This window comes from Physeter macrocephalus, chromosome 6 (assembly GCF_002837175.3).
Source record: "Physeter macrocephalus isolate SW-GA chromosome 6, ASM283717v5, whole genome shotgun sequence".
In the NCBI taxonomy this organism is placed as follows: Eukaryota; Metazoa; Chordata; class Mammalia; order Artiodactyla; family Physeteridae; genus Physeter; species Physeter macrocephalus.
This window is the reverse complement of record NC_041219.1, coordinates 2,749,026-2,773,746: the sequence shown is the minus strand read 5'-3', so window position 1 is coordinate 2,773,746 and position 24,721 is coordinate 2,749,026. Positions and strand designations below refer to the sequence as shown.

At 38.3% G+C, this 24,721-nt stretch overlaps 1 protein-coding gene and 1 pseudogene across 2 annotated transcripts in view; one reads left to right on the top strand and one right to left on the bottom strand.

The window, feature by feature from the left end:
* Positions 1-3,783: 3,783 nt before the first annotated feature.
* On the top strand, positions 3,784-4,164 carry LOC112064703 (40S ribosomal protein S29-like; annotated as a pseudogene).
* A 573-nt stretch (positions 4,165-4,737) lies between these two features.
* Positions 4,738-24,721, bottom strand: part of HELB (DNA helicase B) — a 33,633-nt gene continuing 13,649 nt past the window's right edge. For both annotated transcript variants that reach the window (XM_007120230.4, XM_055085184.1), the window contains exons 8-13: positions 22,125-22,206; positions 21,188-21,247; positions 19,819-20,047; positions 18,855-18,998; positions 10,187-10,681; positions 4,738-5,524 (exon numbers count right to left, since the gene is read on the bottom strand). In XM_007120230.4, the coding sequence (XP_007120292.2) occupies positions 5,420-5,524; positions 10,187-10,681; positions 18,855-18,998; positions 19,819-20,047; positions 21,188-21,247; positions 22,125-22,206 (1,115 nt within the window). In that variant the 3' untranslated portion in view covers positions 4,738-5,419. The remainder of the gene's footprint in view (positions 5,525-10,186; positions 10,682-18,854; positions 18,999-19,818; positions 20,048-21,187; positions 21,248-22,124; positions 22,207-24,721) is intronic.

Genomic DNA, 24,721 nt, shown 5'->3' with positions numbered 1-24,721 from the left:
ACCCATTTATGATAAAAACTCTCCAGAAACTAGGCAAAGATGGAACCTAACTCAACATAATAAAGGCGACGTATGACAAACCCACAGCTAACATCATATTCAACAGTGAAAAGCTGAAAACTTCCCCTGTAAGATTAGGAACGAGACAAGGATGCCCACTCTCACCACTTTTATTCAACATAGTTTTGGAAGTGCTAGCCACAGCAATCAGAGAAGAAAAATAACGGAGTCCAAATTAGGAAGAAGTAGAACTGTCACTGTTTGCAGATGACATGATAATACAGAGAGAAAATCCTAAAGATGCTACTAGAAAACTACTAGAGCTCATCAATGAATTTAGTAAAGTTGCAGGATTCAAAATTAACATACAGAAATCTGCTGTATTTCTATACACTAACAATGAACTACCAGAAAGAGATATTAAGGAAACATTCCCATTTACCATCACATCAAAAAGAATAAAATACCTAGGAATAAATCTACCTAAGGAGGCAAAAGACCTGTACTCTGAAAACTATAAGACACTGACAAAAGAAACTGAAGATGACACAATTGTAAAGATATACACGTTCTTGGATTGAAAGTATCAGTATTGTTAAAATGGCCATACTACAAAAGGCAATCTACAGATTTAATGCAATCCCTATCAAATTACAGAACTAGAACAAAAAAATTTTAATTTGTATAGAAACACAAAAGACCAAAACAGCCAAAACAAGCTTGAAAAAGAAGAACAAAGTTGGAGGAATCACGCTCCCTGACTTCAGACTATACTACAAAGCTACAGTCATCAAAACAGTATGGTACTGGCACAAAAACAAACACATAGATCAATGAAACAGGATACAATGCCCAGAAATAAACCCACACACTTACAGTCAATCTACGATGAAGGAGGCAAGAATATACAATGGAGAAAAGACAGTCTCTTCAATAAGTGGTGCTGGGAAAACTGGACAGCTACATGTAAAAGATGAAATTAGAACATTCTCTAACACCATATACAAAAATAAACTCAAAATGGATTAAAGACCTAAATGTAAGACCATATTTTAAAACTCTTGGAGAAAAACATAGGCAGAACACTGTCTAACATAAATAGCAGCAATACTTTTTTTGGATCTGTCCCCTAGGGTAGTGGAAACAAAAGCAAAAATATACAAATGGGACCTCAATAAACTAAAAGCTTTTGCACAGCAAAGGAAACCATAAACAAAATGAAAAGACAACCTACAGAATGGGAGAAAATATTTGCAAACGATGTCACTGACATGGTTTTAATTTCCATAATATGCAGACAGGTTATAGAGCTCAATATGAAAAAAAAAAAGAACCCAATCAAAAAATGGGCAGAAAACCTAACTAGATATTTCTCTGAAAAAGACATACAGATGGCCAACAGGCACATGAAAAGATGTTCAACACTGCTAATTATTAGAGAAATGCAAATCAAAACTACAATGAAGTAATCACTTCACACCGGTCAGAATGGCATCACCCAAAAGTCTCCAAATAATAAATGCTGGAGAGGGTGTGGAGAAAAGGAAACCCTCCCGCACTGTTGGTGGCAATGTAAATTGGTGAAACCACTATGAAGAACAGTATGGAAGTTCGTTAAAAAACTAAAAATGGAGTTACCATATGGTCGAACAATTCCACACCTGGGCATATATCCAGAGAAAACTCTAATTTGAAAAGATACATACACCCCTATGTTCATACCAGCACTATTTACAGTAGTCAAGACATGGAAGCAACCTAAACGTCCATGGATAGATGAATGGATAAAGAAGATGTGGTATGTATATATATACACATATATGTATACACACACACACACATATACATATAATGGAAGATTACTCAGCCATAAAAAAGAATGAAATAATGCCATTTGCAGCAACATGGATGGACTTAGAGATTATCATACTAAATGAGGTCAGACAACAATAAATATTATACGATATCGCTTACATGTGGAATCTTAAAAAATAATAGAAATGAAATGATTTACAAAACACAAACAGACTCACAGACATAGAAAACAAACTTACGGTTACCAAATGGGAAAGGGGTGGGGATGGATAAATTAGGAGTTTGAGATTAACACATACACACTACTATACATAAAACAGATAAGCAACAAGGACCTATTGTATAGCACAGGGAACTATATTCAATATCTTTTAATAACCTGCAATAAAAAAGAATCTGAAAAAGAATATACTATGTATCTATAGATATAGATAACTCAGTCACTTTGCTTTATACCTGAATCTAACACATTGTAAATCTGCTATACTTCAATTAAATAACAGCACAAAACTATACTCTGAAGCTATAAAACACTGTTGAAAGAAATGAAGGAAGACATAAATAGAAAGACATCCCATGTTTATAGATCAGAAGACTTAATATTGTTAAGATGGCAATACTCCCCAGATATATAGATTCAACACAATCCCAATCAAAATCCCAGTTGGCTCCTTTGTCAATAAAATTGACAAGCTGATCCTAAAATTCATATGAAAAGCAAGGGACCCAGAAGAGCCAAAAAATCTTGAAAGAGAGGAGTAAATTGAAGGACTCACATTTCTTGATTTCCTTTTTTTTTTTTTTTTGGCTGCACCGCACAGCATGCAGGAATCTTATCTTAGTTCCCTGACCAGGGATTGAACCTGCACCCACTGCAGTGGAAGCGTGGAGTCTTAACCACTGGACCACCAGGTAAGTCCCCACATTTGTTGATTTCAAACCTGCAAAACTAATGAAGACTCATGGTGCTGGCATAAGGACAGATGTTTGGATCGATAGAATAGATAGAGAATCCAGAAATAAACCCTCACATTTATAATCAACTGATTTTTTGACAAGGATGCCAACACAATTCAATGGAGAAATAGTCACTTCAAGAAATGGAACTGGAACAACTGGAGAGCCACATGCAAAAGAATAAAGTTGGGCTCCTACCCCACCATATAAAAAAATTAACTCAAAATGAATCCAAGAGCTAAATGTAACACCTAGCACTATTTAACTCTTCCAAGAAAAAATGGGAGTAAGCCTTCATGACTTTAGATAAGCATTGGTTTCTCAGATATAGCACCAAAAGCACAAGCAATAACAACAACAAAAATACATATACTGGACATCATCACAATTTAAAAATTTTGTAAATAATGTTTCTAATGAGACTGGTATGTAGGATATATAAAGAACTCATACTCAATAATAAAAAAGAAAATAACCCAATTTTTAAGTGGACACAGGATCTGAATAGACATTCCTCTGAAGACATACAAATGGCCAATAAGCACACGAAAAGGTGCTCAACATCATTAGTCATAAGGGAAAAGCGAATCAAAACCATTATGTCCCTTCATATCCACTAGGATGGCTACAATTAAAAAGTCAGATAATAACAAATGTTGGAGACAATGGAGAAACTGGAACCCTCACACACTGCTGGTGTAAATATAAAATGGTACAGCTGCTTTGGAACACAGTTTAGCAGTTCCTCAAAAGGTTAAACATAGAGTTACCATACAATCAGCAATTCCATTCCTAGGTATATACTTAGAAGAAATGAAAATATATACCCACACAAAAACTTGTACACAGATGTTCATAGCAGCATTAGTTATGAGAGCCAAAAAGAGGAAACAACCCACATGTCCATCAACTAATGAATGGATAAATTCAACGTACCATATCCATACAATGGAATATTTCATAATAAAAAGAAATGAAGGCCTTCTGCCTCACTGCACTACTGAAAGCAGGATGGGTCATCAGCAACTCTACTAGAGCTACCTGCAAAAATTCAGCCAAGGTTCCTGATCTCGCCACATCAGCTCAAACCAGCATGGTCTGATCTGGAAATATTATCTCAATATATGCCGCCAGTTTTTCCATCAGTACACGAAAGATATAGGCTTCATCAAGCTGGATAAAATGATACTCCTTGAATGGATTATCCAAGACATATACCCAATAAAAGAAATAATGCTAGTTCTTTGTACATAATTTTTTTTAAAACTTTAAAAAAGGGAGAGGGATGAAGCACTGTTACATGTTACAATGTGGATGAAGTCTGAAAACATTATCCTAAGTCAAAGAAGTCAGTAACAAGGGATCACATATTGTATGATTCCATTTATATGAAATGTCTGAAATAGGCAAATCAACAGAGACAAAATAGATTAGCAGCTCTAGGGCTGAAGGGGAAAAGGGGTTAGAGCTAAGAGGTACAGGATGTCTTTGGGGGATGATAAAAATGTTCTAAAATCAATTGTGGTGTTGGTTGCACAATTCTGTGAATTTACTAAAAGCCACTCAACTATGTAAACGGGTGAATTGTATGTGAATTATATCTCAGGAAGGCTTTTTTTTTTTTTTTTTTTTTGCTGTACGCTGGCCTCTCACCGTTGTGGCCTCTCCCGTTGCGGAGCACAGGCTCCGGACGCGCAGGCTCGGCGGCCATGGCTCACGGGCCCAGCCGCTCCACGGCACGTGGGATCTTTCCGGACCGGGGCACGAACCCGTGTCCCCTGCAACGGCAGGTGGACTCTCAACCACTGCGCCACCAGGGAAGCCCAGGAAGGCTATTTTTAAAACACTGGGATAACTGGTAAATTGTTCCTTTTTCTTTTACCATTTAATAATAAATAAAACTCAAAAAAATCAAATCACTGAGAGGAGAAAACAATTTTCAAAGTGGAATATCTTTAAAACAATATACTCTCAGAAGAAATAACTATGTGACATGATAGACATATTAGCTAATGCTACAGTGGTAATTATATTGCAATACAGAAGTAGTGAATCAACATGATGCACACCTTAAACTTACCCAATGTCCTATGTCAATTATATCTCAAATTAAGAAAACAAAAACAAAAACCAATGTGCTTCCAGCTCAGCAGGAATTTCCAGGAAAATGTATCAGATAGGCCCAGGCAGCGGTGATGAAGCTGCTGCTGCAGCCTTGTGTGATGACCACTTTGCAGAAGACACAATGTCCTAGAATATGTGTTAATAATTTAAGAGATATAATTACAGTTTATCTTTACCACTGCTTCAACCCAATGGCAAAGATCACCCACAACGATGATGGAAGTTAATAAGGCATTATTCTAAAAAGAAAACACTTTTAAAAGTACAGAGTTTTTAAAAAAATATATAACATAATTTTCCCTCATATACGACCAGTGCTGTCAGTTCTCCTGATGACAGATGTCAAAATCACTAAGGTTTTCTTTGATTAAATGATTTTAAAACATCTGCTAACACAAATGCCTTAAAATAAAACTCCAGTTAATAGACATCCTCTTTTGTCTTGATCCTTTGAAGCTATGATGTTCATTTTGTGTTGAATGGGAAAAAAACAGACAATTACTTTGAGCAATCTGAAATAAAACTAAGTTTCTTGATTATTTGTAGGTTTGAAAAGTTGCCTGGGGGTTAAACTATTTAGTCTCAAATTCTGAAGTTTAGAAGACACTTGTGGAGATGATTCTTCCACCTGTTGGAACAACAAGAAAAATGAAGTTAACTTTATAAAAATATAGTCAGTCTACCCTGTGTAATTCTATTCCCTCTGACTGCTTCTCAGAAGACATCATACATTTTCCCACCCCGTGGAAGCCTGGAGCAGACCAGAGCAATCAGCTGTCATCCTGATTTTGCTCACTGTGGTAATGCCACTACCCACCTCCGGGACTGGCATGTAGAAGTGACTATTTGCCAACTGAGTACATATATTTAATTTCTAAAAGTGTGGACAGGGTCCACTACATAATTTGGCAGTGCAAAATTAAAATGTGGGCCCCTTGTTCAAAAATTAAGAATTTCAAGATGGCAAGCAGAGAACATTAAAACAAGCATGGGTTCCTTCTAAGCACGAAGCCCTGTATGACCGACTGCCCAGCCTGCACGTCCACGACGCCAGCTGTAGGTGTGGTGAAGACGATACACTGCGAGTACACCGCAAGTATACTCTTGGTACTGTTAGTGATTCCCAAGCACCAGTCAATGGACCAGTACAGTCATGAAGAAGGTTCACCACCACAGGGAAAGAGAAAAAAATAAGCAAAATTCAACTCATCATTCATCATGCTAAATCTGTTCAATTTAGAGGACGGTGATGGTTAATTTCATGTGTTAACTTGGCTCAGCCACGGTACCCCAATATTTGGTTGAATAATACTGTTCTAGATGTTTCTTTGAAGGTATTTTTTAGATGAGACCAACATTTAAATCAGCCGACTGAGTAAAGTGGATTACCCTCTATAATGCAGGTGGGCTTCATCCAATTAACTGAAAGCCTTCTTCTCTGAGTCTCCTATCTGCCAGTTTACCTGCAGATTTTGGACTCTACCAACACCAGCCTTCACAATGGCATGAGCCAACTCCTTAAAATAAATTCAGATAGATAGGTTAGATTAAATAGCCTAGATAGATAGATAGATAGATAGAGACACACCCTATTGGTTCTCTTTCTCTAGGGAACTCTGAGTTAAGACAAGGACTATCTTTATTCAGGGACTATGTGATTATGTCTTTCCTAGCTTTTCTTATTTATAAGTGAAAATGTCATTTTCTTTCAAAAAATTCTGGAAATCCTGCTTTAAACATGATAAATTTTTAGCAATATTTTACACATATGTTTTTATTTTAAGGGTCATTTTTGTCACCCATCCCTTTTTTTCTTTGATGGTGGGAGGCTAGGCAAAAGGAAAAAAAAAAATCAGGTCAACATTTTCTTTGAGGACTTCTTTCCAAACCCAAAGCTATTAATTGATGGAAAAGCAAAAGCTTTCTTCTAGGAGGGAGGGGCTCAGGTATTTTAGTCATTGGTGTTTGTAGAATCTCAGTACTGGTTTGGCTCTTATGTAGCAATACAAATGTGAAGGATGGATATGTGGGCAGCCCTTGTCATCGAATTTGATCTTTCACAAACGACACATCTCAATGCACCTGAAAGTCTAGAATTATGAGACAAAGAAGTCCCTAATTTATAGAAGTCCTGAAGCTTTGAATTCTAGTTTCCTCATTTCTAGGGATTCTTGTAAATGCCACATACTTGTGGCAAACCATGTGAGAAAACTCATCCTCTTCAGTTAGAGGACTTTGCTTGCACTGCTGCCATCATGCAGTGAGAACAACCCACAGCACTGGGCAGCCCCCCACCATCACTCTTTGCGCTCCAGACCTTCAGGGACATTAGCCTCCCCCAGAGCTTAAAAGCTTTGGCAAGCTCAAAACTGAAGACGAATAGTGCTGCCAATTTCTCTTTGTACCACCCTATAAACCATGATTCCCCACCCCATGCTGGTGCCAAAAAATAAAAAGCAAGAAACTTTTAGAAAAAGACTCTTTCCTTGGAACTGCTTCCGTTTTCTGCTCCAGGTCAAAAGCTTTATTTATCCCAGGGTCTTTGTAAGAGGTAACATAGTTAATTTAAAAAAAAATTAAAAAAGATGCTTTGTTGAGATGGAAATTCCATCTCAGCAGAGTTGATCTTGAGTACTGAATAAAACTAAGAATCAGCAGTAATCCTACTATTTTGAAGAAGAAAAAAAGGGAAAACTTTTTTTTCTGCTATGTCCACTTTTATCACTTTCTTTTTTATGGCTGAGTAATATTCCATTATATATGTGTATACATATATGTGTGCGCACACACACACACACACACCCCCCCCACAATGTCCCCAATCCTATCTAAGGGAAACTCCTCTACTTATGCTCTGGATTTTCCCATCTCACCCACTTCAGGACTCCATTCCTACAATTATCCCCTCTCTCTGAATCATGAATTTCTTGTTTTCCATTGGACCATTCCATCAGTACCCTAGGATGCTTTAATGTACCCATCCAAAATAAATAAATCAATAAATCCTTCTTTGACCATGAGTCCTCCATCCAGATACAGCCCTATCTCTCTGCTCCTTTTCATAGCAACCTTCTTCAAGAACCCTGCCTCTACTGCTTCCTCCACTCTCTCACCTCCTAGTCTCTGACCAGTCCACCCTACATAGACTTCTGTCCCCTCCCGCCACCCTAGTCTTCCTTTTCTCTCACTCATACTTCTTTTCAGTCACCTTTGCCAGTTCTTCCTCCTCTGCCAGACCTCTGAAAGTTAGGAGTACCCCCAGAACTCAGCCTTAAGGCCTCCTCTTCTATCTGTGGCATCTCCTGAAATTAACCCACCACTATATGCTAATGACTCCTAAATGGACATTTCCCTCCCTAACCTACCCTGAGGCTCTAAACTTCTCTACCAACCACTGCCTTTCTCAACAAGTCCACATATACATCTAATTAATAACTTAAACATAACATGCCGAAAGAGAACTCTCCATTTCCCCAAACCCAGTTCTCCTCATATCTTTCCCATCTCAAGAAACGGCACTACAATTCACCAAGTTGCTTCAGGCAGAAATCCAGGAATCGTCCTGGATCACTGTTTGTTTTACCCCCTCACATCCAATCAGCAAGTCAAACAGACTCCATCTCCAACAGGCATCAAGAATCCAACCACTTCTCATCACCCTCGCTGCTCTTTCACTGCTCTCCCTGGGACAACCCTGACTGGTCTTCTTGCTTCCACCTTCCTTTCCACAGGTCACTCTCCACACCAGAGAGATGGTTGTCAAGCATACATCAGATGATATCTCACCTTTGCTTAAAGCCCTCCAATGGATTCCTGCGGCAAGTAGGATAAAGTCCCAGCTGCCTCCTGTAGTTCTGCCTATCTCTCTGAGATCATCACATCTTCTCTCTTCCTCATTCACTAGGCACACTGGTCTCCCTTCCCCTTCCAATAAGGTCATTCCTTCTCAGCTTTGCCATGTTCTACACCCTCTGCCTGGGATGCTCTTCCTCAGGGCCTCAACCGGCTGGCTTCTTTGCATCATTTAGTGCTCAGCTCACACGTAACCTCCTCAGCAAGGACTTAACAGACCACCATGGCCGAATAGCACCTCCTGCCCCACTACTCCTACCGACCATTCCCTACCTCATTACCTGTATTTTCTTCATAGAATCTTTCTTGACCTGAAAACTTTATTTTCTGTGGTATAGATTGCCTATGACCCACTGGTACAATGTAATGGCCATGAAGCCAGGGACCTGTCTGTTTCTCTCCCTCCAACATTTAGATCAGTGACTAGCAGAGAAGCTATGTTTTTGTTTGTTGTTTTTTTTTTCAAATGCTGAAAAGAGAGGAGACAGAGAAAAGGAGGAATCCAAGAAAAACAAAAGGAAGAGATGAGAATAAGTTTGGTTCAATGTAATGAATGAATGAAGACTAGATTGACTAAAGAAAAAAAAAAAGAGGAATAGTGGGAAATAAATGAAATGATGCTGGGAAAGATGGAATCGAACAGAGAAAGGTCTCAAATGCCAAGCCAGATTGCCTGGAATTTACACAGTAGGAACTAGGGAGCCACTGAAGCCACTGAACTTCTGAATTCCCAGTGCCTGGAATGCAATGGACAGTTGAAAACTATTTGTTGACCAAATCATCAGTGCAAAGGTGACAGCTAAAACTGAGAGAATGGGATCAGTTCTCAAGGGAAAGAAGCCCTGAGCCTGGGGGAGATGTCTCCAGTCAGAGGAAGGGAAGAAAAGGAGGGAAGACACGAAGGGGAGACAAGCCAGAGATGGAGGGGAAGTGTCAAGAGGGAAAGGGAACACTGAAACCGAGGGAAGGAAACATGGCAACAGCAACTGCAATTTAAAATGTTAACTGTCAGGGGGGAAAGGTCCAGAATGAGACCTAAGAAAAGGCCTCTGAAGTTGATAAGAAGATGACTGGGACCAGACACTTCAATGGAGCTGTGGGGATAAAAATGGGACCATGGCCTGCGAAAGGAAGGGGAAGGTGATGAGGAAGACGAGGAAAGAAGATGCAGGAAGACAGAAGTTTCTCCTGGCATGCCGTCTCCACCAGTCCACTGACACTGTCCAGAGTGCCAGCCTCAAGCAGAGGGAGAAACATCCAACTGAGATCAAGCTAAGATCCACCAGGATATAGAAACAGAGAGGAAATGGGACAGAGGTGAGAGGAACACTTGCTTTTTAAGTCCTGCAGCACTATGTAGCATTAACAAAAATACACAGTCATTTGTAAGCACACTGAGGCCAGCAATATTTAAATAAAACCTGAACATCAGTCCTACCATAAGAATTTTGTTTGGACTTGCAGCGGCATTCATGCAACATGTTCTTTTGGACCCTCTCGACTGTGATGGATCCTCAATTGTATGCACTTCATCAGATGAAGATAATTTCCATCCTTCAGCAAAGGCAAACAGCGTGTCATCAGCCACAGAGGCCCTCCTTCTGGGGACGTAATCTGTCACCCTGTCATCTGTGGCTGTAGGGACTGGGGATGCTGATGGATGTGTGCTGGGTCTCCTGCTGTCTTCAGGGCTCTTTGATGGGGATGCAAACTCTGCTGGAGATGCACAGCTCTCGGACAGTTTGTTTTGCAAAAAATGTTTTAAACGAGTTTTTCTGGGAACACTGTTTTTCATAATTGCGCTCCGAAGCTGAGACTCTTCTGCAATGACGTACACTCTGCAGCGGCCCCGGGTCACCGCTGTGTACACGTGCTGCCAGTGCTGGCGGCCCGCCTTCCCAACCACATACACGACTGTCTTCTCCTCCGACCCCTGAGAGGAAATAATGCACAAGGGAGATTTAATACTGCATAGTGGGTTCATGTCTCTGGACAGTCTACAAAGGCGAAAAGGAGACAAGCCCTCAAAGTGCTCTCAAGAGCATTCTACCTGGCCAGAGTATTCAAATGAATCCATCTGATAGGTTCCATTTTATTCATTATCCTGGAATTCCCATTTTCTAATTACGCTGCTAAGTCTGGGTGTCATAGATCCAAAACTGGCATGTAGAAACCCAGCAATAAACTTTAAACTGCATGCAGTGCTAAATGTCCTTAATAAAAGAATTTGAAATGGCTGTATGGGCTTTATGTATAGATGTCTTACTCCACTGTTACTTATATCACAAAAACCAGACACCTGAAATATCCAATAATAGGAAATAGATAAATATATATATGTATATATTTATTTTTCTATATCATGTATCTATATATGTTGCAGACATCAAATATGCTTTAAAATATAACAAAATTTTAAAAACTTGATACATGTATACAAAAAAATGATCACAACCATGTAACACAAAATAAAATTACTCTGATCAAAAATACGAAGTGCACATAAAGATGTAACAAAAACAAAGTAAATCACAAAGCAAGAAGGGAATCCTACCAAAAATTTAACCAGTCTGTTTCCAAACGGAGGGCCTATGGATGATTTTTTTTTCTACTTTCCGTATTTTTCCAATGTTGAACCATTTATTACTCTTATCAAGATAAGACAAAAGAGAATGACGAACCTTTGTTTCTTGGGTTTAACACACCAAGAACTATACTATAGGCAAGAAAAATGCCCAATGTCACCATGTAACTGTGAGAAAACAATTTCAAGAAAACAATAACAAACTGTGGCTATTCTTAGTCCCTGTATTTTCAGTGCCAATATAAACTAAGAAGGGGTTAGAGCCATTCTCTCTCCCAACGCTCCCACATTCGTCTGCTGAAAGAGGAACTGTGGGGAGACAAACAAGATGAGGCATGTAGAAAACACACATCTACACTAAAAAAAACCTTGTACATACCAAGCACTTCTACCTTGCTGGACACAGAGAGTTTGAACCAACTCTTCAGATTATGAAAGTTTGATAAATACTTCCTTCCAATGCTGCTGAATCAAGGAAATGAATGTAAATGATACTTAATTCTACACATGCTAAACACATTTGCTAGATATACAGCACCATCCCCCCATGCCCCCATGGGCTTTATATATTTACACTGTATTTTCGTAAACAGGTAAACGTCTACCTAAACTTAGCTGAGTTCTTAATCATCAATTAAGTATCACTGAGAAAAATCTAATAGCCTCATAATCAGTCTCCCTGTACCCACATTTACTGTAATACTCTGTCCTCACAAAGAGCAGCCACAGTGCTATTTGTCAAATGCAAATCTAGTCACATCAGATTCTGCTTCAAACCCATTAATGGCTCCCAGGCTCTCAAAAAAAAGTCCTAACTCCTTAATATGGCTCCTACAGCCCTTCAAGAGCCAGCCTTGGCCATGTTTCCCCTCCTTCCTTTCCCCCTTCCTTTTCATGAACCAGGCTCCCTCAAGCACAAAGAACTTCCTTGTGATTCTGCCTGAACAGTGTTCCCCAGTCCCTGGGCTCCATCTGGCCTACTTCCGGATTAGCTGCCCGATCCATGTACTTTCCAGCACCCTGTACTTCCTCTATCACAGTATTTTTACCAGACTGGATTGTCACCAACTGCCTTCTTAACTGTACTCCTCACTGGACTGTAAGCTCTGTGAAGGCAGGACCACATCTGTCTTGCTCACTGTTCTTTATCAGGTGTCTCATTGAGTGAATGAGGATAAAAATTAGACTGTCAGCCAAAGCTGTCCTCCAAAAGTGGGACATGGGCACCTACCTTCACCTCACAGCCTGCTATTAATCATTTGCCCATGTCTTTAAATCTTCCTCAAATCATTAAGAACTGTCAAACTTCTTAAAGGAGGCAAGTTTTATTTATTTACTTCTCTAAATTTGTTCTAAAACTCAACAACTGGTATGAATAGACACAAACCATTACTGCCCTTCATGAGTTTATGGACCTAGAATCTGAAAGTCTATATGGACCTTAGAGTGGCGGGGTCAAAAAACTTTTTCTGTGAAGGGTCAAAGCATCAGTATTTTAAGTTTTGTAGGCCAGATGGTCTCTATGGCAACCACTCTGTTCTTCCTTTGTAGTGCAAGAGCAGCCATAACCAATATGTAAATGAATGTGGGACTGGGTTCCAATAAAAATTTATCTACCAAAATAGGTGGTGGACCAGATTTGTCTACCATATTGGATAACACAGTCCTAGAAGGCCCCAGGAGGTGACCTGGCCCACATCACTCCTCTAACCTCACTCTCCCACACTGGCCTCCTTGCTGTTACTGTTTCTCAAACCTGCTGGACAGCCTCCCACCTTAGAACTTTGGCCTTGGCTATTCTCTCTACCTAGAATGCCCCTGCCCCAGATATTCACATGGTTTAACTTCATTACCTCCTTCAAATCTTTGCTCAGATGCCACCTTGTCAGTGAGGCCTACCCTGACCACGTATTTAAAATTACAACTGCACCTCACCCCCACCCCTTTTCCATAGCATTTACCACCTTCTCAAATAATACATAGTTTACTTATTTTTTTCACTTACATCTGTCTCTCCCCTCTTCCTTACCAAATATAATCCTCATAATGTCAAGTATCATTGACTATTTCATGGACTGACCTATACCAAGCACAGAGAAGAGAGTCTAACTCAATACATTTTTGTTGAGTTCAACTGAACTTGAAGAACAAACTATACTGATAGAAGACAACAATCACAAATGTTCTCAGAGGTAAGAGACATTATTTCAACCATGAAATAAGAGCCAGATTCAATGAAAAGAACATTCCAAGATATCTACTCCAATCTCCACCCCGTAGTAATAAAGACCCTTCACTACTTATTTGTCTAGAAATGCAACAGAAAAACTGGATTATAAATTTGAAGAAATAAGTAGAGCAAAACATTAATGAGAAGGAAAATAGGAGAGCTGATAAGAAATTCAGGTAACCAGTTCTGGAGGTCCAATATCCACACAGTAGAAGTTCTAGAAAGAAAAAACAGAGAAAGCTGAGGATGAGATAATGAATTTATTTAAGAAAATTTCCCCAAATTGAAGAATATGAGTTTCCAGAATTCCAGAGTCCCCATCATAAAAATCCATGGGAGAAATTTCTCCCGGATCTCACAGCTAGGAATATTTGCCCTTCTCAACAACTGTTTGTTCATTTACTTTAACCTAGTAGACATAGCCAACTGACTGCTTCTCTCTTTGCTTTGGGAACTTTGGCCTACATTAACACGCAAATAGGACAGTATGCATATCAGCATTCCAATCCACTCTTGGTAGTAATCCTTTTACCATGTTTAACTTTATTTTCCACTTGACATGCATTTCTCTTTTTAAATAAATTTATTTATTTATTTATTTTTGGCTACACTGGGTCTTCGTTGCTGCACACGGGCTTTCCCTAGTTGCAGTGAGTGGGGGCTACTCTTCCTTGTGGTGCGCGGGCTTCTCATTGCAGTGGCTTCTCTTGTTATGGGGCATGGGCTCTAGGCGCACAGTCTTCAGTAGTTGTGGCACGTGGGCTCAGTAGTTGTGGCTCGCGGCCTCTAGAGCACAGGCTCAGTAGCTGTGGCGCACGGGCTTAGTCGCTCTGCGACATGTGGGATCCTCCCGGACCAGGGATCAAACCAGTGTCCCCTGCATTGGCAGGCGGATTCTTAACCACTGCACCACCAGGGAAGTCCCTGACATGCATTTCTTCATATTTTAAAAAATCATGCTCAACTGTGAGCACTTTTTGTAAGACATTTCAAATTCTTTCTGGAACTGAGGTGGGGTAAGTTAATAAATAAAACACCATCCACTTCGAAAAAAAAAACCCTATGCTAATTAATGTTTGCCTACTATTAGAGGATATAGTCTAACCTATAAAATTTTCTAAATAAAAATGAAAGTGGGGGCTTCCCTGGTGGTGCAGTGGTTAAGAATCCGCGTGCCAATGCAGGGGACACAGGTTCAAGCCCTGGTCCGGGAAGATCCCACATGCCGCAGAGCAACTAAGCCTGTGCTACACAACTAGTGAGCCTGTGCTCTAGAGCCTGTGAGCCACAACTACTGAAGCCCACACTCTGAGAGACTGTGCTCCGCAATAAGAGAAGCCACCACAATGAGAAGCCCACGCAATGCAAAGAAGAGTAGCCCCCGTTCGTCACAACTGGAGAAAGCCCAAACACAGCAACAAAGACCCAACACAGCCAAAAATAAATAAATTAAATAAATTTATATATAAAAAAAAAAGAAAGTGGATGCAGCTTTGTCACCAAAACAACACAATGGCAGAGAGAGGAGTTCAAAACAATGAGATAAATAACAGAGCCACAAATAACTTGTGAGAATTTAAAAATATTAAAATAAAGTTGAAAAGCAAGTTGCAGCAAATGCAATGTGGTGTCCAGAATAAGATTCTGGAACAGAAAAAGGACATTAATGGACAAACTGGTGAAATCAAAATAAAGTGTATTTTTTAGTTAATAGTTCTGTACCAAAAGTAGTTTCTTAGTTTTGACAAATATACCATAGTTATATTAGATGTTAATATTAGGGAAAGCTGGGTGAAGGGTACATGGGAACTCTCTGTACTAACTTCCCAACTCTTCCATAAATCAAAAATTATTCCCAAATAAAAAGTAATTATCTCACAAGGGTAGAGGAAGGGCATACATTTATCAAAGCCCATCCCACTTTGTAATTAAAATGTGTTTGTAAATTATACCCCAATAAAGTTGGTTAAACAAATTTAAAAAAAGTTTTAAAAATATATATAATCAATACAATAACATTTATTTTTACGTAAAACTTGGTTAACTTGTTTCTACATGAACAGACAAATTCAGGCCAGAAATCACCTCTGAGGAGGGTGGGAAGGCCTGGGATGAGGGGAGGGCAAATGAGGCAGTTGCTTTGGGTAAAAATTTAAGGGGATACCAAGAAACTCAGCAATCAAGATAAATAAATTTAAAAAAATAAAAAACTCTCCAGAAAATGGGCACAAAGGGAACATAACTCAACATAATAAAGGCCATATATGACAAACCCAAAGCTAATATCATACTCAACGGTGAAAAGCTGAAAGCATTCCCTCTAAGATCAGGAACAAGACAAGGATGCCCACTCTCACCACCTTTATTAAACATAGTTTTGGGAGTCCTAGCCACAGCATCAGTGAAGAAAAACAAATAAAAGGAATCCAAATTGAAAAAGAAAAAGTAAGACTGTTATTGTTTGCAAATGACATGATAGTATACATAGAAAATCCTAAAGATGCCACCAGAAAGCTACTAGACTCATCAATGAACTCAGTAAAGCTGCAGGACACAAAATTAATATATGGAAATCTGTTACATTTCTATACACTAACAGTAAAGTATCAGAAAGAGAAATTAAGGAAACAATTCCATTTATAACCACTTCAGAAAGAATAAAATACCTAGGACTAAAAAGCAGGCAGAATACCTGTACTCCAAAAACTGTAAGACACTGATGAGAGAAATTGAAGACGACACAAACAGATGGAAAGATATACCATGTTCTTGCATTGAAAGAATCATTATTGTTAAAATGACCATACTACCCAAGGCAATCTACAGAGTCAATGTAATCCCTATCAAATTACCAATGACATTTTTCACAGAACTGGAACAAAAAATTTTTAAATTCGTATAGAAACACAAAAACCCAAAATAGCCAAAACAAGTTTGAGAAAGAAGAATGGAACCAAAGGAATCATGCGCCCTGACTTCAGACTACACTACAAAGCTACAGTCATCAAAACAGTATGGTACTGGCACAAAAAAAGACACAGATCAATCCAATAGGATAGAAAGCCCAGAAATAAACCCATGCACTTATGGTCAATTAATCTATGACAAGAGACGCAAGAATATACAATGGAGAAAAGACAGTCTCTTCAATAAGTTGTGCTGGGAAAACTGGACAGCTACATGTAAAAGAACGAAATTAGAACATTCTCTAACACCATAAACAAAAATAAACTCAAAACAGATTAAAGAGCTAAATGTAAGACCAGATATTTTTAAACTCCTGGAGGAAAACATACGCAGAACACTCTTTGACATAAATCACAGCAATATTTTTGGGGAGCCATCTTCTAGAGCAATGGAAACAAAAGCAAAAATAAGCAAATGGGACCTCATTTAACTTAAAAGCTTTTGCACCACAAAGGAAACCATAAACAAAATGAAAAGACAACCTATGGACTGGGAAAAAATATTTGCAATCAATGCAACCGACAAGGGATTAATTTCCAAAATATACAAACAGCTCATACAGCTCAATATCAAAAAAACAAACAACCCAATCAAAAAATGGGCAGAAAACCTAAATAGACATTTCTCCAAAGACATATAGATGGCCAACAGGCGCATGAAAAGATGCTCAACATTACTAATTAGAGAAATGCAAATCAGAACTACAATGAGGTATCACCTCACACCAGTCAGAATAGCCATCATCAAAAAGTCTATAAATAATAAATGCTGGAGAGGGTGTGGAGAAAACAGAACCCTCCTACACTGTTGGTGGGAATGTAAATTGGTGCAGCCACTATGGAGAACAATACGGAAGTTCCTCAAAAAACTAAAAATAGGGAATTCCCTGGTGGTCCAGTGGTTAGGACTTGCACTTTCACTGCTGAGGGTGTGGGTTCAATCCCTGGTCAGGGAACTGAGATCCCGTAAGCCACACGGCGTGGACAAAAAATACAGTTACTTGCATTTTTAAAAAAATTTTTTAAAAAAACTAAAACTAAAAATAGAATTACCATATGATCCAGCAATCCCACTCCTGGGCATATTTTTTTCTAGAGAAAACTCTAATTTGAAAAGATACATGCACCCCAATGTTCACAGCAGCACTACTTACAATAGCCAAGACACGGAAGCAACCTAAATGTGAATCGACACACGAATGGATAAAGAAGACGTGGTATGTGTATATATATATTTTATATATATATATATATATATATATATAATACATATATATACAATACACACACACACACACACACACACACACACACACACACATACATACAACAGAATACTAGTCAGCCATAAAAAAGAATGAAATAGGGAATTCCCTGGCGGTCCAGTGGTTAGGACTCGGTGCTTTCACTGCCGGGCCTGGGTTCAATCCTTAGTCAGGTAACTAAGATCCCACAAGCTGCACGATGCGGCCAAAAAAAAAAAAAAGGAAAAAGGAATGAAACAATGCCATTTGCAGCAAAATGGATGGACCTAGAAATTACCATACTAAGTGAAGTGAGTCAGAGAAAGACAAATATGATATCACTTATATGTGGAATCAAAAAAAAAGACACAAATGAACTTATTTACAAAACAGAAACAGTCTCACAGACATAGAAAACAAACTTATGGTTACCAAAGGGGAAAAGGAAGGGGTGGGAAGGGATAAATTAGGGATTTTGAATTAACAGATACACTCTACTATATATAAAATAAACAACAAGGACCTTCTATATCGCACAGGGCACTACTGATATATTCAATATCTTGTAATAACCAATAATGGAAAAGAATCTGAAAATATATATACATATATTTTTACACATATAACTGAATCACTTTTGTGTACACCTGAAACAATGTAAGTCAACTATATTTCAGTTTAAAATAATTTAAAAGTTAAAATTTAGAGCAAAAAAGATCCACAATGAACAAAATATCAAAATTTTAAATAAAGGCAAGATCAGTAAGAGTGCCATGCCAAGTGACACTGGAGACGGAAGCAAGAGGGAAATTCAGTTATCCTGGTCCTGACCGCTCTTTCCCTGGGAGACATGGGAAGGCCTGCAGGATGAGGCTTTAACTATATCTTAGATCCAGAAAATAAAGACAGCTCTGAAGCAGAGAGTGCAAAACATTAGTGTCTGTATAGTAGTTTCTGTACTTTTGTGTAGTTTGTTTCCTAATTAAAAAAATAATAAAAGCAACAAAACTTAGGAAGAAAATAATGCAAGGTACTCTATCTTGGCAAGCTATTTAAATTGCTTTATAAAAGTCCATTCTTACCTGAAAAGTGTGAATAGTTCTTGCCCATGCATGTTTTATGTGACAATATTGCATTAGTTTCCCAAAATCCACAGTTACTTCGAAGCCAGCCATATTATTAATAGTCAAAAATCTTTTCTTTCCAAAAGTTATATCAGTTTTATCCTGTCATCAAAACAAATAACTGTTTTGTATGTTTTCAAATATGTACACTGTAAAGGTCTATTTTGGGGTTGAACATAAAATGCAAGCACCTTATAAATAAAATAGCATGTATAATTGTTAAGAATTTCAAAAAGCTTAAAATCTATGCTTGAGCATCAACTGAATATAGACACACCCAAATATTTTAATAACCACAAATGGAAGTTTTTGGTCCTTGAAATTTAACCATAATTTGACTCTTTGGAGAACAGTCTGTGTTGTCTTTCTTATTTTGAAGACTATACATTTCACTTCTTGCACTGACTATGTAAGTCTGCATGTATTTTTTGCAAAGAGTTTACTTTTCCTCACAGATTTTAAAGAATAAACTTGTAAGTTTAAAAGGGTGTTTATACAATGAGGACAAATTCAAGGTGACCACTTCTATAGCTCCTACATTTAAGCAGCAACCAAGGAAGTGATGCTTTGTAAAATATAATAAGTGTGTCACTTGTCCCTTGTTTTTTGTTACTCAAGCACTTCAAACTTATTAAAAATGTTTCTTCACAGAGTCTTCCAGAACATGTAAGAGAAAGGAACACTTCCCAACTCACTTTATGAGGCCAGCATTAGTCAGACACCAAAATCAGACAAGATATCACTAGAAAACTACAAACCAAGATCCCTCATGGACACAGATGCAAAAATCCTTAACAAAAAATTATAGAAGAAGAATGCCAGCTCTGATATGATTAAATTCTGAATCAATCCTCGGGCAATAAAAGAAAACCAAATCTATCCCTCATAGGTAAAAAGGTACTATTTTTCTGTTATCATTTACCTCTGTTATGAAAAATACTTCTCCATTGCAGAGTCGAATACCACTTTCAAAGTCATGCTTATTTTTAGCAAAACCATGAGGAGTACCATTAAAGTCTTCACCACCGGCCTTTAGTTCATTATTTTGTTGGCTGTTGAAGGTATTTTCAGGGAGTAAGTCTGAGAGATACGCATTCCTGGTACAACAAATTTTATCACCAACTCCAAATTCAAGTCTATTCTGATGGTTTCTGGGTTAGAAAATAATAATACAGCATCAGAGTTTGGAAAACCTCAATTTCATTTTCTTTAAGTATTGACTCTTACTCAGATCTGATCCAGTTCTCAAAATTATTTCCACAGTCTCTTTACGTCACTTTTGTTCTCCAAAGGTCAACAAGAAATCAGGCTCCCTCAGTTGTGGTCTATCTACACTTTCTGCAGCACCTCAAACTCTGACATTTCCCAGTCGAATTTTTTCAAGTTAGAAATCTTGGCATAAAGGCTGCTGTCTCTCTTTGCCTTTATATTCCAAAAGTTACCAAAAATCTTATTGACTCTACCTTTTAAATTCATCCTCTCCTCTCCAATCTCTCTTATCATTACCCCAATTCAAGTCTTACAGCACTTACACATATTTCTATTGTAATAATTATATCAGAATAATAGCAGCAAATCAAATAAGTGCTGGTGATAATACCAGTTACCGGGGTAAGTGCTTTAGGTATATTATTTCATTACATCCTTACTACAACTTTATGAGGGAAATTCTGGGTAAGTGTCCTCTTTTACATACATAGATAGGTGAAATTACCTGCCCAAGATCACAATTACTGTGACCCAAACTGGATGGCCCCAATCTTATGCTTTTCAACGCTTTGTTGGGCTACCTATCATGTTTTTTTGTGTCTTTCCACAATAGACAGGGAGCTCCTCTTGTAATTTACACTTCTCTGGGTTCTCTGCACTTAATAAAGAGTAGGTATTGATAAATGCCAGAGAAGTGAGTTAGTCTGTCCTACATGTGAATAGAGTGGCTTTTCTATGCTCCTATTTCCCTGATAAAAGTCCACCTAAGGTGCTCTCTGTAGGCACCCTATTGCTAAGGTTCTTGTACACATTCCACGCATATTCTAATTTGAAAAATTGCCCTGAATTCTCCACGCTCATCTTGGAGAAGCTAGAGGTAGGAAACCACAGGGACAATTTTATTCTTTATTTTTCTTATTACCCTGATTACCAAAAAGTCAATTCCTAAGGATATATATTATATTTAATTGAAGATATCATTTGACTTCACAAAGGAGAAAAAAGATTTTTAAATATGCAGCTACAGTGATAAACGTCAAAACAAACAAAAGTATGGCGAATCCAGGAAGCACTGTCCTCACTTGATTAGACGGCCCGTGTAGTGCTTGCAACAGCAGGTGTTGATAACGTCACAGTCCTGCCTGGAACACAGAAAAATACAAGGGTCACCTTAATGGAACCTCTTTTGTGTGGATTTCTGTTACCAACAATTATGAGATACTGGATTCTATCAAAAGTTTCCAGAATTGAGACTTCCCTGGTGGTCCAGTGGTAAAGAATCTGCCTTGCAATGCAGGGGACGTAGGTTCAATCCCTGGTAGGGGAACTAAGATCCCACATGCCACTGGGCAACTAAGCCCACGTGCCACAACTACTGAGCTCGCTCGCCTCAACTAGAGCCCGCGTGCCATAAACTACAGAGCCTACGCGCTCCGGAGCCTGCGCGCCACAACTAGAGAGAGAAAACCCGCACGCCACAACTAGAGAGAAGCCCGCACACCACAATGAAGAGCCCGCGTGCCGCAACTAAGACCCGATGCAGCCAAAAATATAATTAAATAATTAAATAAATAAATAATCTTTTTTTTTTTTTTAAAAAGAAAAGTTTCCAGGACTTTCTCCAGGAAAAGTATTTCGTAATTTTGACCTTAACATAACCCTTTCTTCCACTCAGATTTCCTATGAGTTACCAAATATAATATTTGGTAGAAAGAGCACCTCTTTAGGGAATTCCCTGGCAGTCCAGTGGTTAGGACTCAGCGTTCTCACTGCCAAGGGCCCGGGTTCAATCCCTAGTCAGGGAACTAAGATCCCACAAGCTGCAAGGCGTGGCCAATAAAAAGAAAGAGCCCTCTTTAGAAACTGCCTTCTGCTGGACCTACCCAAGAAATACCTCAAAATAAGAGAGAGAATTCACAGTGATGAACTACCAGTCTCCCATTCCAACAGCACCTAGATTCATAAGGTATGAGATTTAAAAGCTTCATTAAAAACACCAAGATTTTGTAAATGCTTTACCTTCTAAATGCAATAAATTGTGATGTTTTTGCATCTTCTAGGTCCTTTTCTTTGAGTAAAGTACTAACTGCAGAATATAAATCTGATAATTCAAGAGAAAAAAGTTAACACAGCAAAGCACTAAATTATAACATTGTTTCAATGGAGAAACTAATTCAGAATTCCTGCTAAGGGGTCCAGGAAAACATCTCACCAAATGGGATACAAGTTCACCATGGGAGCATCAACCTCATCTGTTTCATCAGCCGGAATGAAGGTGACGGTTCCAGACACTCTATCCTCAATCACTAGCCAGGACAGCTCCTAATTTGTAATATCACCACTGCATATTTACTGATGGTTTGTGAATGCTGAATTTAAAGTATGAGCAAGAGGACAAAATACGTAACATAATTACTAATGTAAGACTTCTTTCTGTCTTAAGTTCTGGTGGTACTAGTGGTCATGAGTTATAATTTGAGAATCTATATGCTTTGCGTTATGTGATTTCATCTTTAATCTTCACAATACTCACATGATGCATGTATTATTATATACAGGGCTGACATTTAGCTGATACATACCAGTATAGCATATGGAGATATTTCCGTTTTCACTAGAAAATAGCTACTCCCCAAACACCACAGTGCCCTCCCTCCCACCCATGTCTCTCCTTCCTCCAGAGCCCCCAGATCTCCCCATGATTCAGCAACTAAAAGGTTAACCCTGACACAGGAAGGGCATCCATTCCAAGAGTGACCAGACCCTACCAGCTGTTAAATAGTTTAACTAGCACCACTAATTACATCCTTGTTACCACAGTGAAACTGAGGCTCTTGGAAGTAAAAGAAATTTTCCAGTGGGGTAGGGTGACCAGCCTCCCTCTCTTAGAGCTCAGATCGTTGACAGTGATAATGTCCACTTACAGCTGGTCCTTTGCAGAGCACTGAGAAGCAAGCTTCCTCTAACCTCTCTCAGCAATGTTACAAATCAGGGAACATTTCTCAGGAGAGGCAGAAGAAATAAAAATTGGGGTAAAAACATTCCAGGCTTTTGGGTCTTTCGCTCATAGCAGATACATCACAAGGGAATGGAAAAGCCCAGGCCTTGTGATCCCTGCTCTAGGAAGACTGAATCAGTTGCTCGCTGAGCCCTTCATTTTTCAGATGAAGGAAGGATTATCATTAAAAAATGTCCAAGACTCAGCTCACCGCCAGCCAAGCCCCGCTTGCCAAAGGTCTCACAAAACACTGGTTTCTTTCACACGTACAGGATCACGCACACTGTTCTGCTCCTTGCTTTGTTCACTCTCTCTACATCTCCCAGATCAATACATACGCTGTACTAAATTGTTTCTAAGATATGCATTTTTTTCTCATATTTTAACATCTCTGGAATTCTAGCCCAGCTACGAAGCCTGTCTTAGGCCTTTGTACCTTGCAATAATGGGAATAACTGAGTAATTTATTAAGAAATACTTATTACTTAAGTATTAAGAAATAATAATTGTTAACGAAAAAATACTACATGGCTCTCTGAGTCATTTATTCACTTCTCTTAAAGAAGAGGCTCATTTTCCAGCTGAAGTTTGTAATTAAGATAGAAAACAGCTCCAGCTAAGCTCCACTACCATTCTGGAACAACTTTTTTTTTTAAGTACATTCTCATTAATGTAAAGAATGGGTGCCAGAAATAAAACTAAACATATTTGAGGTAGATCTAAATGGAGTGGCAAAGAAAGCCAGTTTCTTAACCATCTTAGTCTCATTTTCTTCATCTATACTAATACCTACTATGAGCTAAGTAAGCTGTGGAGAGAATAAACATTATCTATAAATTATTCGCAACATGTATAATAAAAAACAAGTCAAAAAACAATACACAGCTTATAAACCAAATTATGTAAAACTAATATATGTCTGTGTATGGATATAATACGGTTTAAAAAGAGAAACTCCAAGCTCTTCCTATAGTTTAAAAAGAGAAACTCCAAGCTCTTCCTATAGTTTAAAAAGAGAAACTCCAAGCTCTTCCTATAGATGTGATCTTTATGGGGTTGATTCAGGGGAAGAGGACAGGGGATGATTAAAGGAAATATTAATTTTTACTTCAAACACTTCTGTATCACTTGACTTTTGTTAAGGAATATAAATGATTTCTATAATAATAAAAAAAAAGCCAAAAAGGCATTTATAGAATCCTATTATTACATGAGCTCATTTAAAAAAAGAATAATGTAACATGTGAATGAACACTAACTAACCCAAAGGAACTGAGATGGGGACACACAAAGGAGGAAAGGCTTACAGATAAAGCTGAATGTCAATTAATTTCACATGCAGAGTGAAAGCTGCTAAGGAGGAAGGATATACCTTGAAGAACTGTGGCAACTATAATAAATCCTCAATAAAAATCATTTAAATTTTCACTAATTCAATTTTGAGTAATCCACTACACTATTTAAAAAAGCTTACTAAGTTTATAATATAAAGACCAAATTATTTAAATAAATAAATAAATTCAATTTAAATAAATTCATTTGGAGTAGATAAGACCTATTACTCACAAAAAACTAACATTCATATAGTTTCTCAAAACCTGTGAACGCCCTCAACTTT